At 35.3% G+C, this 15,605-nt stretch overlaps 2 protein-coding genes and 1 long non-coding RNA gene across 3 annotated transcripts; all 3 read right to left on the minus strand.

Annotated features, from left to right (window-relative positions):
* Positions 1 to 486: 486 nt before the first annotated feature.
* On the minus strand, positions 487 to 11,723 carry LOC104240005 (uncharacterized). The gene is made up of 8 exons (XM_070163236.1): positions 11,702 to 11,723; positions 11,217 to 11,292; positions 10,580 to 10,723; positions 6,581 to 6,873; positions 6,327 to 6,518; positions 5,556 to 6,166; positions 5,390 to 5,441; positions 487 to 680 (listed from the first exon to the last, which is right to left on the minus strand). The coding sequence occupies exons 1-8, from the start codon at positions 11,721 to 11,723 to the stop codon at positions 487 to 489; spliced, it is 1,584 nt and encodes a 527-aa protein (XP_070019337.1).
* LOC104240007 (uncharacterized) lies at positions 10,458 to 12,841 on the minus strand (the record flags this gene model as incomplete). The annotated part of the gene is made up of 2 exons (XM_009794784.2): positions 10,458 to 11,292; positions 11,686 to 12,841. A coding segment is annotated over one exon (1,074 nt), but the record flags the coding sequence as incomplete, so codon positions are not given.
* A 35-nt stretch (positions 12,842 to 12,876) lies between these two features.
* LOC138884334 (uncharacterized) lies at positions 12,877 to 15,594 on the minus strand. Its single transcript, XR_011404509.1, has 2 exons — positions 15,348 to 15,594; positions 12,877 to 13,329 (listed from the first exon to the last, which is right to left on the minus strand). It is a non-coding gene; the product is annotated as an uncharacterized lncRNA (long non-coding RNA).
* Between the last annotated feature and the right edge of the window lie 11 nt (positions 15,595 to 15,605).

Genomic DNA, 15,605 nt, shown 5'->3' on the forward strand with positions numbered 1-15,605 from the left:
ATCCAAACAAAGTATGAACATGAATGAATCTATTTTAACACAACAAACATGACGGATTAAAACGATTAAATCAATATATTTCCTTTAACACAACTAAATTCTTTTTAGACAAATAACAAGATCGACGAATAAACAATTATGAACTTAAGCTTGAACTTAACAATATTAACAATTTCTAACAATACATAAACACATGAAACAAATTGAAGAAATAGTTAATTAAATTTCAATTTGAATCTAACAAACATCAAACTAACAACTATTCACTTAAACAATAATACAAACATGAAATGAATATGAAAACAACTAATTAAACTTCTATTTTGAAATCTGAAAATTAATTTAACAAAGCACATGAACAAACTAAAAAAAATTAATTCAAACGACATATATGAACAAAATAAACATTTGCCGATTTTAGATTCGAAAATATCAAAACAAAATACGGACAAAAATAAAACTCAAAAACAACTAACCGGAGGTGAATCAACGACGAACTCGATTGTAAACAAATCTGTCCGGGCTTCGACTCAACGGAAGACCTTCGACAAAACGAAGAAGACGGAGGGAAAGGAGGCAGCAGCCCGCAGCTGGCCATGGCAGCATCAAAGCTTGCTCGTCCATGGCGGAAACGTGAGCAGCCAGCAGCGACGACGTAGCAGTGGCGACGGGCGGAGGAACTGGAAGGTAAAAGCTCGGGCAGCAGTTGTTGGGATGACGCAGCAGTAGGGGAAAGCAGCTGGAGCTTCGACATGAAGATGGAGGGGAAGAAGCAGCGTCGCGACAGCTGGAAGGAGGAAGGGAAGCCGCAGCGATGGGGTTCCTCCTTCGTTGGTCGAGGGTTTTTCCGGCGTGACTAGGGTTGAGGGTTGGAGTGGCTACGCTGGTCGACGACGAGGAACCCAGTCATGGCTGCTAGGGAAGCAGTGGTCGTCCATGGATGTCGAGCTCAAGCTTGAGCTCGACGAAGAAGATGAAAGCAAACGTGGGCAACCATGGTGCAAAAAAAACGACAATGGTGAAGCTTGAGGGCAGCCATAGTTATGTGGTGAAGGGGTGATTGTGGTGGAGATGGTGAAGTAGCCATTGATGGAGCTTGTCTTTCTTGAGGAAGAAGAAGAAGAAAGATAGAAAGGGGGGGTAGTTTAGTGTTTAGGTTAGGGTTTTCTTGATTTTGTTTTTGTTTTGTTTTTGTTTTTTTTGTAAAAAATGAAAGACAAAGGATGTTGGGTTATGGACTGGGTCGACCCAGTTCGAAATGGACTGGGTCGTAGGGAAGATTGGGCCATTTTTTGGGCCTGTGGCTTGAAATCGAAGAAGAGGCCCAATTCCGACTTTCTTTATATTTTTGCTCTCTTTTCTTCTTTTATTTTTCTAAAACTAAATTATAAAAATACTTCAACTATTATTCAAGAACTAAATTAAGTTATAAAAGCGCATATTAACTCCCAATAACAATTAACGCGCAATTAAGTAATAATTAAGCATAAAATTGTATATTTGGATATTAAATGCTAAAAATGCAAATGATGCCTATTTTTGTAATTATATTTTTTGTAAAACATATTCAATTACTAAAAATAGTAGAATTAAATCTTACATGCAAAATGCAACATTTTTTTGTATTTTTATTAATTTAACAAATAAACATGCACAGACAAATACAAATAATTATTCAAAATATCATAAAATCACAAAATTGCACACCAAGAAAAAATTACTTTATTTTTGAATTTTTTGGAGTAATTCTCATACAGGGCAAAAATCACGTGCTTACAAGGTCTACCTCGCACATACCGTAAGCATGACTCAATTTGGGTTATTGTAGACTGATTGACAAAGTCCGCGCATTCCTACCAGTAAAGATGACAGATTCCGCAGAGCAGTACACATAGTTGTACATCAAAGAAATAGTCCGATTGCATGGTAATCCAGTTTCAATCATATCTAACAGAGGCCCTCAGTTCACAGCGCATTTTTGGCGGGCATTTCAGAAAAGATTAGGTACCAAGGTCAATTTGAGCACCGTTTTCCATCCACAAACCGAAGGCCATGCAGAAAGGACCATTCAGACACTCAAAGATATGTTGCGTGCATGTGTTATAGATTTTGGAGGTAATTGGGATGATCACTTGCCACTTATAGAATTTGTTTACAATAACATCTATCAGGCTAGCATCGGTATGGCTCCTTATGAATTGTTGTATGGGAGAATATGTAGGTCTCCAGTGGGTTGGTTTGAACCAGCAGAGGTGTCGTTAATTGGTCCAGAGTTCGTTTGTGAGCCCTTAGAGAAAGTTCAGTTAATCAAGGAAAAACTGAAAGTGATCTAGAGTCGTCAAAAGTCTTATTCTGACAAGAGGCATCGTGAGTTAGATTTCATGGTTGGTGATAAGGTGTTTTTGAAAGTTTCACCAATGAAAGGAGTTATTAGGTTTGGTAAAAAAGGGAAACTTAGCCCTAGATTTATCGGATCTTATGAAATTCTAGAAAAGAAGGGAAACATAGTTTATGAGCTAGCGCTGCCCGTTGAATTGTCCTCTGTTCATCCTGTCTTTCATATGCCTATGCTTAGAAAGTACATCTATGATGAGTCGCATATAATACCTGTTGATACCATAGAAATTAAGGAAGGTATGACTTATGAAGAGGTACCTATAGAAATTCTTGATAGGCAAGTAAGAAAGTTGAGAACAAAAGATATAGCATCGATAAAGGTTTTGTGGACTAATCATGATTCAAAAGAGGCTACGTGGAAGGTCGAGGAAGATATGAGGAAGAAATATCCATATTTATTTGAGGAAAAAGGTATGCGAACCTAGGTTTGGATTGGCATTTATATTTTATTTATTAAATACAAGTTAGCATGTGTTTGTGTCCTTGCTAGATTATACTTAGTTGTTGAAATAATTTAGTTTTGTCAGAGTATATTTAGTTATTTAATAATTTAGTGTCATGCCATAGTACATTTAACTCCTTAAAGTGATTTACTTTTGTTAAAGTGTTGTGCTTTAGATTCTTGTTGGTTATTGTGGTACCTCTTTGCTGGAGTATGAGTAATTAATTTATGAGTTGTATATGGTGCCTAAAAATGGTCTGTTATGGTATATTGGTTATTGTTGGTGTGGTTGTGGTATTTGTGACAAGGATATTTTTTTGGATAGTCCAATTTACAAGGGAAACCCTGCTAAATTTTTTGAAAATTTAGGGAGTTAGCCAAAATTTTGAGTCCCTTGGAAAAGTGAGTAGTGCTAAGAAAACTTAAGAGGTTCAAAGACCTAAGGAATGATTGTTAGCTTAAGAATAAGGCTCTAGCAACATTCGAGGACGAATACTTTTAAGGAGGGAAGATTGTAACACTCCTTAAATTTATAAAAGTTTCAAGATACGCTAATTATATAACTAAATTATTATTATTACTATTATTTTGTCTTGCTTATAGTGAAATATATATATGTGTGTGTGTGTGTGTGCGCGCGCGCGCGCATACACTTAAATAATTGGATATACAATTAGAAAAATATTAATAATTTTAATATTATTAATTATCAAAAGTGGGTATCATTAATTACTAGTTAAGTCAAAAAAAGAAAAAAAAGGAAAGAAAATAATAATAAAACAAAAGGCTTAAAGCCTTGGAATAAGAATGAGCTTACTTCTCATTTAGAAAGTCAAGAAGCCTATTTCGAACAAGCAAAGCAAAAAAGGAGGCGCAGAACACAGAAACACAAACGCACGGGTAGGACCAGAGGCAGCCAGAATTGTTCGAACAATTCTAGGGTTCTTCGTAACTCACTTATTTTTTTTCTCAGGTATATAAAATTCCCTATTCTCAATTACTCTACAATAGTAATAGGTAAGAATAGAATAGTTAATTCCCTTCTTCCTCTATATCAACAATAAATTTCATGTTTAGGTGTAAAACTTTAAAATTGATTAAAATGCACTGGTTGTTGTAGAATCGATTATTTGACTGGTGTCAATTGGACTGGGGATTGCGTATTGGCTCGAGTGATATAACCCTTTACTAAAGTGATTTAACTCACAAAAACACGCATACAAGGTGTTTGATGAATTGCATAAAAGAGTTAATATATACTTAATTGGAGTAGTAAGTACCTATTAGCTTAGAATTATTTTCTAGCTAAAGTTTAGATGCTTATTTTGATATATGTGCATAAATTTCAGATTGTTGAGTTATTCTTATATGTCATTTTCATGTTGAAAATTCATGAAGGACCAAGATTCTCTATAAATACTTTTGAATGTTTATTTTATTCTTATGTCATACCTTGCATTTAAGGATTCCAGAATAAGTATATATGAAAGATTTAGACTTGAAAAGTCACAAGAAGAAGTTTTAGAAAGAAAAGATTTTTGGGAGTATCCTCTATTTTGAGAAGGGGTCATCGTCCAGGCCGAGGGTCCTGACAAGGCGTTGACTTCCTGAAACTACTTCTACCAAAGTAGGGAGCACACGAGCCGAGGGTCTCATTGCTGAGAATTTAATTAGCCATGGTAAGGTATGATACATGAGCGCTGAGAACCATGAAGCGAGTGGCACCTCGTGGATTGGGCCTATTCGATCAGGTTGGGATCGAACCCGTGCCGATCACACGGTGACTGAAACAGAATTAAGTCAGGGTAGTTGGAACTCCCAAAGTATAAAGTGAAGTTTTTTTATAAGAAAGAAAAAGAAAAGAATTTCTTTTAGAATATTCATAAACTGCTATTATGCAATTATTTTAGAATTATTCTTATAAGCTTTATGTTTTACATGCATTTAGAACATTTGTTCGTAATGTATATGTTATTAATGTTTCGACCCCTGTTGTTGAGACTCACTGAGTACAATGGATGGTACTGACGTTCTCTTTTGGGAACCTACGTTGGTCTGCGGTACAACATAGGAACTGGTTTTGCAGGCGAGCAGGCTACTGGTTAGGACTTCCTTCTCTTCCAGTGCTATTGGTGAGCTCCGCTTTTGTTCGTAGAGTATTCCTTAGAGTCATCTTTATTTAGTTATTTCTTTGTTACTTAGAGAACTGGCCAGGAAATCTCATGTCCTGAGCAGTGCATCAGTTTATTAGTAGAGGCTTCATAGACATTGTTGTTGGGTTAAGATTCAGATGTTTTTTATAATAACTTAGCAGTATTTCATTGGTTACTATGAATAAAGTTTTGGAGTTGATTTATTTAAATGTTTAAATTAATCAAAAGTAGTTGGTTAGAGTATTGCCTTAATGCATATAAAGTTTGGAGTTATAATAGATTTGATATGTAGAGATGGTTTGCTCGGTCATGTTTAGTGATCGAGTGCCAGTCCCGGCTTGTTCAGGAAACGGGTCGTGACAACAACTACATTTCTTGTTTTCAAGACACACAATACAGCGCCTCACACCATCTATTACTGTATGGATATAGTCTGTTGAAGCCCTCACCTACGAGTACATTACAAACAAAAAATAATTCATATACGGTTAAAATCAAGATATATACAAAATATCTATATTGTGTTGTTTATGAATTTGATCCAATAAATAATCAGATCTTACTCTAAGCTTGTGCGGCAATGTTCTGTTGTCATCCAACTCTTTGTTGAATTTGTATCCAAGGTGTGTGAATGTACTCTTTGCTTTCAATAACTTTTCTTTCGTCCTACGTTCAAGAAGGGTGCTCATATACTCTAATAGTTCTACTATCGGCAGCTCTCTTGCATATTTTGTTACAACATTCAATGACCCTGTAATGTTTGATATCATAGTCCAAGTTCTGTTCACCGTAGCATGTACTCGAGACCATCTATGATATCCAATATCGTATAAGTATGCTTTAACACGGGGGTCAATCTCCTCAATTTTTGACATCCTTTCATTAAATTCATCAAGTGTGTATGACCACGTCGTGGCAAAGTATAATTCACTTAGCTTAAGATGTCCCTTCTTGAACTTTGCCAGTATATTTGTCCAAATATGCCACATGCAAGAATAATGTGGCATGCCGGGATAAACAATAGATGTTGCCTTCAAGATACTCTCATTCCGATCCGAAAGAACACACATATTTGGTCTTTCACCATACGTGAGCTTGAATTGCTCAAAAAACCACTTCCATAATGCGTCATTCTCTGAATCAACAACAGCATATGCCAATGGTAATATGGTATCTACATTATGTGGCAAGAAGCAATTAATTAGTTGTAGTAAAAATGCAGAAGAAGACATATATATACAAACTACAATTATTCTATAATATATCTATAATTAATCTGAAAGTACTACAAAAACATACAAGTTAGAATATTTCTACAAATAAAACTTCAGTACCTGCTGCATCCATTGTACTGGCTGTTAGCATTATTCCCATGTATGCTAACTTTAAAAAGGTCACACCAACTACTACAACTGGTCTACAATATTCCCAGCCACTGATTGACGTACAAATCGCAACAAATACATACAAGAAGCAGTCATCGTCTGTCTTCTTCAATTTTACTACAGACCCCGGATAAGTCTTCTCTAGAATATACAATTAACTAGGCAATTTGCTGTAGGAGTCAGCAGGATGACATCTCAAAAACTGTAAGGCCTTTTCTTTACTCTCCAAGCTTTCATGTAGGTTAGATTCACGTCATGTTCAGACATGTCAAATTGAATGTCTTTTGGGGTGTAAATTGTCTTAGGATCAGAATATTTTGGAATAACCATGCTACCAACTACCATGGCAGTAGGTTTGCATTGTATGAACGTATTGTCCATTAAAGAGCATGTGTGTTGGCTGTCGAAATTTCTGACCTTGAACATTGCAGAATCATTTATGCTAGTTGCCTTAATGTTCCATGTACAGTTTTTACCAACACATATCAGCCAGTAGCTACAAAATAAATACATTTTTAACAATGGGTTAAAATTTAAATTTAAAAAAATTGTCTTAGCTTAAACGATCACATTATACAATCTATATACAACATAACTACAATTCAACTACAATTCTTTTAAACATTATCACAAGGAAAATTGAAAAAGTAAAAAATTACAAATAAATTACAAAATTAAAAAAATAATAATCTTTGACTATTCACTAGATCTTTTAACCCTGAATTAGAACTTGTGCATGACAGAATAGTGTTTCATTGAAGTTGCAATTATTTCCTTGTCTTGGTATACTTGTCCTACTTCAATAGAACTTGGTGTATTGTCTGTTATTATTATACTTTCATATTCCTCTATAACGGGAGATGTTGGCTTATCAAGTAACTATAGTATTCCAGACGAACCTGCATGAAAATAAATATAAATATTGTTATCACCAGTTTGTAGATAATTTGTAGAAAGGTTGAAATTTAGTATTTCATATTAATTTTTCAAATTTTTTGTAGTTTTATTGTAGAATAAATGTAGAAATTTTGTAGATATTACAGAAATCCATATTGATATGTATATGTAGTGTATTTGTAGATAAAATGTAGTTCATAGAAAAAAATGTAGTTACACACCTGCAGCTGTGTTCTCATTGGTGATACTCAATTCCATATTGAAATCGCGAAAAGTTATACATAGCGGATATGATCCTAAGTTGTTATTTTCTTTTTCGTCTCCATGTATACACGAACACCCATATCGTTCCTAACTTCCATTGGAGGACAATGCTCGTTAAAAATGTATTTGATTTCTATAATTTTTTTGGATGTATCAATCATTAATTGTTGTGCTATTGTAGAAATCAATAGACTATAATTCACATCATCATCGACTACAATGCCATCGACCTCGAATTCTCTAAATCTCCCAAAGCTATCCCAATTCCCATTCAGTTGTAGCATAATTGGTATTTTTGCCATAATTGCTTTTGTTGTAGAAGAATTGTAGAAGATTTTGTCGATTTTGATTTATGAAATCAAAGAAAATGTTGAAACATAGTTTATCGCAAAAATGGAGTACGGAAATTTTGTAACAAAGTAGACGATAGTTATTACTGTGCGTGATTTGCGTTGTGGAAGATCTGAAAAATATTTAATTTCCCTTTTTAGCGCGCCTAAATAAGGGATCTTACAGCTACAATGATTCCTTATTTAATGCATTGTATATATTATGTAGAAATACTATTAACATGAAGGGTAATATGCAAACTGTGAACATATTTGGTAATATAGTTTCCTATATGGTATAGGAACGAAAATTTCCCTATTCTTTTTTAGAACAAACTAAAAAGTAAAAATAGCAAGGTATAGCCAGTTTTCGGACTGGTCATTCAAAAATAGCCAACGTTTACTAAGTCAATGAAAAATAGCCACTATTTTGCTGCAACAGAGACTGGTCCAACATAATATACTGGAGTTCGGTGCACCTGTGTATGAACCCCAGCATATTATGCTGGACCGGTATACTTTGATGGCTCCAGTATAATATACTGGAGACTGGAGCATCGGTGCTCCAAACTCCAGTATATTATGTTGGACCGGTATACTTGTTGGAACTCCAGTATATTACGCTGGAGTTCTAGTGTACTTATGCTGGAACTCCATCATATTATGCTGGAGAGTTCCAGCATACTTATCCTGGAACTCTAGTATAATATGCTGGAGTTCAAGTATACTTATTTTAGAACTCCAGCATAATATAATGGCGTATTTTTCGGGTTTGAACAGTGTTTTCACTCAGATTTATCTTTACATAAAAAGTGGCTAAATTTCGATTACTTTTGAAACTGGGCTATTTTTGAACGACCTGTTGTAAATCTGGCTATTTTTGAATTTCTCCCACTAAAAATGCCAAATATATAGATAGGCCATTAAACCAATTTTTCATTTTGGCACTTTTAACTCAGTCTTGTTCCATTTTGGCCCTCCAACCCCATTTCTTTTGTTCCACTTTAACACAAACACTGACTAGATTCCATGTGTGATTTGACTCACCCTTGTAGGCGCATGAGAGTCATTTTTTAAGCCAAATTTCATACTCTCAATGCAGAGGCGGATCCAGGATTTAAATCCTATGGATTCAATTTAATGTTTTTAACATTGAACTCATTATATTTTTAAAATTATGGGTTCATATCTATTATTTTTGCAATTTTAATGAATTTTTACATACAAATTTTTACTCTGTGTCGAAAGTTATGGGTTTAGTTGAACCCATAGTTATTACTGAAAATATATTAAAAACAATATTTTGTCCCCAGGAGGGGGCAGAAAAACGAAAAAATAATAATTTGAAATTACAAAAAAAAAAGTAAAAAAAATTTTTTTTTGGGGGGAGGGGGGCAGTGGGGTGGGGGTGGGGATAGCAGCTGGGTATTTGCACGCGCTGTATTTTTACCTGGGATAAAAAAATTTGTGTTAAAGTGGAACAAAAAAAATAAGGTTTAAGGGCCAAAATGGAACAAGACTAAGTTAAAGTGTCAAAATGAAAAATTGGGCCAAATTTAATGGTCTGTTTATGTATTTGGCCAACTAAAAAGATAGTAACATAAACTAGACATTAGTGGCGGAGCTAAGTGGTCGTTTGGACATAAGAATTGTAAACTTCCGGAAAAAGTTAAAAAAAAAATCAAGTAAAAATGGTATTTATGAATTAGAATTGTATTTGGACATGAATATAATTTAGTTTGTTTTTGAATTTTTGTGAGTGCTTTGAAATAAAAATTTTAAAAAATAATTTTCTGAAGCTTTTCAAATTTTCGAAAAATTCTAAAATTTATCAATTTCGTAGCCAACCACCAATTTCGGAAAAAAGTGATTTTTTTTTTTTAAAAAAGTGTTTTTTATGCACACGGCACCTAAGTGTGTGAAGGGGTGTTCAATTCAGTCTCAAAAATAAAATAAAATAATTCTATATATATGTTGAATTTCCTATATAGTTAGTACTTAGTTGTATTCAGTCACTATCTAAGTTTTTTTCTATTTTTTTTTTTTTTTGAATACCCTTATTATAGAATGCAAACCTTAACTTGTGTTCCATTACTTTTTTCTACCTCATTTGATTGTAAAATAATTGTAAATATTGGTTTGGTTATCAATAGAACGGACTTTACTATTCGCAGTACTGGTAAAAAATTAAAAAAAAATAATTTTGAAAAGTATTTCAAGTGAACGATGGTCTTCAATCACAAATTTTCAACTTTTTTCTTCAACTATACTTCATGTTACACAACTTCATCTTTTAAATATTCCTATTCACCTCAACTGCAAATATTACGAGTATTTTTTCAACTTCAACCAAATATATCCAAATGCTTAAATAGACGTTGGAATGAAGGGATGAAAACATACCGAATGCAACAACATTATTTAAAATGTGACCTATCATCAGGGACGGAGCTAGCCCTTCGGATACAGGTTCGATTAAACCCAGTAACTTTTGTCCAAACTCTATATTTGTCTTAAAATTATTGAATTATGCACAACTTATTAATTTAGAACGAGTAACTTAAAAGAATTAGAATAATGAACCCAAAAGTTACAAATCCTGACTCTGCCTCTGACTATCATGACATCCTATATAATCGCTTAGACAACAAAAGCCAAAGTTTCATGCCTTGCTTGGTTTTCCCATAAGGGAAGATCTAGTATACAATTTACTTCTTGATCGAAGCTTTATCTCTCATTAAGCCCTTCACGAGCTTTGAACTTATCTTTATAGCTTCTCGGGCTCTAGACTCGACAATGTTCACACTTCCATCTTCAACTAGTTTATTCTGCATTCTCCTAGTAGTATTCATCCACCTAGAACATTGGAACAAAAAAAAAAAAAGAGCAATCCAGTGCACTAAGCTCCCGCTATGCATGGGGTCAGAGAAGGGTCGGACCACAAGGGTCTATTATACGCAACCTTACCCTACACATTTATGCAAGAGGCTGTTTCCGCGGCTTGAACCCTTGACCTCCTTGTCATGTGGCAACAACTTTACCAGTTACGCCAAGGCTCCCTTCATCCGAACATTGGAACAGTAACGAGAAAATGCCCTACTCCACGTTCATAACAGTTAGCGTTGGCAGACACACTATATCAGGGCAAGTTTAACTGGCCTCTTTAACATACAGGAGAAAACCTAGTAATTAAAACTACAGTTCCTACCATAACTAGAATTACGAGATTGAATATTTTACTTGATGGATTTATCAACATTGCGTTTCATCACCAACTTTACGTACAGGGAATGAAATGGTTTTCAGGCTTTTGGATTGACATTGTGAGATCAGCGTTTGGTAGCGATACGATCCTGCCCCTTCCTTCCACTTAGCAACATTATGATTCTTTGCATCATGCCATGGCAAATAACCAGATATATTTCCTGTATTAAAAATGAAACAAACAAAGGCAGTTATTACGATATTTCCTGGACACACATATATAGCCCCCTTTTGCACTAGATGAGTCTTTTGGAGTCTTCTTATCTAAAACTCAGTCTAAAGCAACAGCTACTTATTTTTCCCCACCAGACTCCTAAGTCTTAAAATAAGATAAGTATATATTCCAAATATGCCATAAGTAACACTCAAGTTGATGAAGATGCATTCGAATATAGGAGTAGGATGTATTTAGTACATCCAGTGACGTATTTAGTGTACGTATTGTCTGCACTCAATGCCTTCGATTTGACCTATATACAGTTGAATAATTTTTAAAATTATATAGTGACGCTATGTTCAAACTAACTGGAAAATAAAGGGTACAGGATACCCACCAACCGATTTAAAAACCTGGATCCGCCTCAGAATACATGTTCCTTGAGCATCTCTCTCTATAGAAACGTCTGTGCTGACACTTCATGGAACAAGTGGTTTTCTATCCCAGGCCTCTCTTGCTCCAACCAAATCAGGACGGTATCTCTTAGCTAACACTTCTACCTGTGCAGCAAATGACTTGTTTTCATGTTGACTTATTTGACGAACCATCTGTTTCCATCTCTTTCGACATAACTCTCCATCCCTGTGGTCAAGAAGATTGTCCCAATCCACATCCTCTATGCAGCTCGGATCCAGTTCAAAAAGGGCATCAATTAGGCGATAGTCATCAGTGTCTGCCCATTCACATGCGGCCACCATCGATGATGTTAATTGTCTGTACCATTTATTGCAGCAACGTACACCACTCCTGGTGGACAATTTGTCACTAATTTTACTCCAGCTAATATTATCCCGTAACATCCCACGCTTAGATTTCTTCTCTTCACAGAGCTTCAGTAGCAGATCAGCATTTACCAAATCAAACAAAGTCTGGATTTCCTCCTGAGCCCAATTTCCTTTCTTCTGATTGGCCAGTTTTATCCTATTCCATGCATTTCCCACATGAATCCAATGTTTCCCAAGTTCATCGGCCAAGACCTTCCACTTGGTTCCATGTTCTCCATGGTACTTTCGCATCATCTCATACTCTTCTTCAGTATATTTACGCTTCTCACCACTTCGAAATAAACGTTGTGCACGCTGATAAACTGCACCATAAGGCCTGTACGGTATAGCACTCCCTATTTTTTTCCAGCAGCCCCTTACTTCAGGATGAGATATAGAGTTCAAAACCTTTTGCAATCCTTCTTTGCCCAAGTTATGTACCTCGATGTATTTATAAACAGTGTCTTTGACAATTTCATCTTCTTCTTTTGTGAACCATTTGCCGTACAGTAATTTTTCTTCGTTAATTTCATGCTTCTCATCACTTGGATCAACGGATGGAGGGAAAACCCGAACATCGCCTGAAAATCTCACTCTTTTTTCACTCCTTTCATGTGAAAGATCTTTAAAATTGTTTCCTAATTTTTTCTTTTTCCTCTTTCTGATATTAGCATCATCTGTTTTGTTATCTTCTATCTCTACTATGGTTGAAACAATGATTGACTCCAGTCACAATATCTACCTGTCCATCCTCTTTTTTCCTCTTTTCCTTCCTTCTCTTCCTCTTCACCTCACTATGCTGTGTCTCACTATCACTTTTATGAGCAATTGTTTTGGTATCTACAAGTGCATCATGCATTTTCTCCCGCTCATTCTTGAATGTATTTTTCTTCTTCACAATATTTTCAACAGCATCCTCGCACCTGTCTATACTGGACTTCCCAGGCTGTTTTCCACCACCTCTTTCTTTCTTTCTCTTGATGTCACGATCTTTGCTTTCTCCGGGTGCTTTAGTTCCCATCTTTTCCTTATCCCTTTCTCTCCTGGTCCCTACAAAAGAGAGCTTCTCTTCGTCGAAAATTAAATCACGCTCAACAGCTGTAACATCACCCTTTGTCACCCCTAACCAGTGGTGCTAGCACTCTTTTTTCATTTCTTGGATTTCTTCTCCAACTTCATGAGCATACGCTTCTTGCAATGCACCAAAACCGATTTCTCTGCAGAAGGAGAAAGAGAGAAAAAGCATGGTTAGGAAACCGAGCATACTGCTACCCCCTGATGAGATTACCATAACCCACTTAAAATACTTAAATTTTGGTTTAGTTTTGTTTCGTACTATCCAATTCACTTGAAAGTAAAAGCAACACTCAATAAACTACTTACTTCAAGACCAAAGTCCTCAATTTCAGAGTTTCTGATTTTAAGTATCAAGTTGCACAGAAGAGTCAATTTTATTTCAGACACTAACACCAAAACAAAATATTAAATCTAACATCTGTAAAAACGAAAAACTGTTTCGGCTCCCATATTACCATCACAATAAGAATGTCTATTCAATTAAAGCATGGCGCTAAAACTCCAAAGAACAAGGAAATATATCCCACCTTTAAGTGCAAATAGAATTATCTAATCAATTTTAAGCACCAAACTAAAACCCTTCATGCTAGAAATTAGTCTCTAATATGAAACCTATATTTGTGACTAAATTTTTATCAAACTACCAAAACCTATAACTGCTATTCTCTCTGGCTGTCTCAAAAAAACCTTTAAAACAGAAAGAGTTCCAAAAAACAATTCAAGAGGAACAGTCTGACTGTACTTATCACCAAAAAGAAAAGGAACAGTATGAGTGCATAATTCCATAGACCCTTGAAACCTCAATATATGTGGTAGAAAGAACATGTCCATCTATTTTTTTCTGGTGACAGTGGCGTCCGGCCAACTTGCTCACACCTCGACTATTCCATCGGGTAACTTTGCCGGCCAACGTTTAGGCAGATGGGAAGAAGTCACCTGTGTCTCAAAGAATATCTATCTGATAAACCAGAACAATCAAAATCTTGCTAAATTTCTATAAGTTTAGCTTCCTTAAAGGCAGATAAAGTCCAAACAAATAGACTTCAGCATTCTATTATTTATACTTATATAGTGAATTTTTTTTAATACATATAAAGAGCCTGAGCAAAAGTTATTGGCTTCGGATGAACCTGTAACTAAAGCACTACATCCGCCTCTGTATTGATCACTCCCCAAGACGATATCCATCAGATCTAACAACTAAGATAACTGATTTTTCTTCCTTTCACGATGGGAATCAAACTTTGTAACTTATATAGCATTAAAAAGTCTATCTTTTTTCCTCACCAGAAGAATATGCTACAATTTCAAAACTCAAACTCTCTTTCTAAACCCAAGAAAAAGTAACCAGTCAACTTCAAGAAGCCTAAAATCCTATATCTTTGAACATTTTGTGGACACAAACTCAAGAAAAGGGGTTGGGAGCTATGTTGTGCGGACTCTTCAAAATCCCTGGCACACCCGTGTCGACACGACATATTTGTGGGTGTGAGATCCACACTGGATTTGGTCTTGCACTGACTACATCAATGACTGAGAAGTATAGATTGATTGGGCATTTAGTTTGAATTTTAGGTTTATGTCATATAAGTTTAGTTATATAAAGTATGAGAATGCTTAGCTATTACACGAGATATCTTATGGATAACATATTACTAGGTGTTTATAAGGAATTAAATTTTATTAGTTTTAGTGTAGTAGCTTTAATTAATCAAAATATATACTTTATATGTTATAATATACATTTATTTGCTGCATCCCAGTATCCGCATCGGCACTCGGGTCCATACCTCCGGATCCTAAAATTTATGTGACGAAGAATCCGACCTCCTAGATCCGCACCCCTATTGGATACCCACACCAGAGTCCGAGCAACATAGGTGGGGAGTTAGCTAACGGTAAGACCATCTTAAATTCACCAAGCTTAGGTGCGTTAGTTTGACACAATCCTGGCAAAGAATGATTTTTTATTTTTTTGAAAAACCTAGTTCGTTTCAAAGTTTATGAAATCTTTGCAAAAAAAATGTAAGATTGAAGAGAAATTGGTACGCATAAGACCTCCAACATTTGCATAATAGGAAAAGAAACAATACCCAAAAATCAACATTTCGACAAAAAAAACTTGGACAGCTAAATGTTGTAGTCAAATTTGTCAAACCTGAAGGTTCAAATCAATGGCGATCAGGGATGTATAGGGCAAGTGCGAGAGCTCCAACAGGGTAGCCACTGCCTTGTGGACGGAATTCGAGCCCTAATCAGCTTCTCACTTAAACCCTAATCAGCTTCTCACTTAAACCTTAACTCTAAAATTTCTCATTTAAACCTTAATTACATGCTCTAAATAGTCATAAAAATGTCGATGTATTTCTTAAACTGAAATTGAGAGAGTACTAGCATTATTATTTCATATGAAAAT

This window comes from Nicotiana sylvestris, chromosome 12 (genome assembly GCF_000393655.2).
Source record: "Nicotiana sylvestris chromosome 12, ASM39365v2, whole genome shotgun sequence".
Lineage (NCBI taxonomy): Eukaryota > Viridiplantae > Streptophyta > Magnoliopsida > Solanales > Solanaceae > Nicotiana > Nicotiana sylvestris.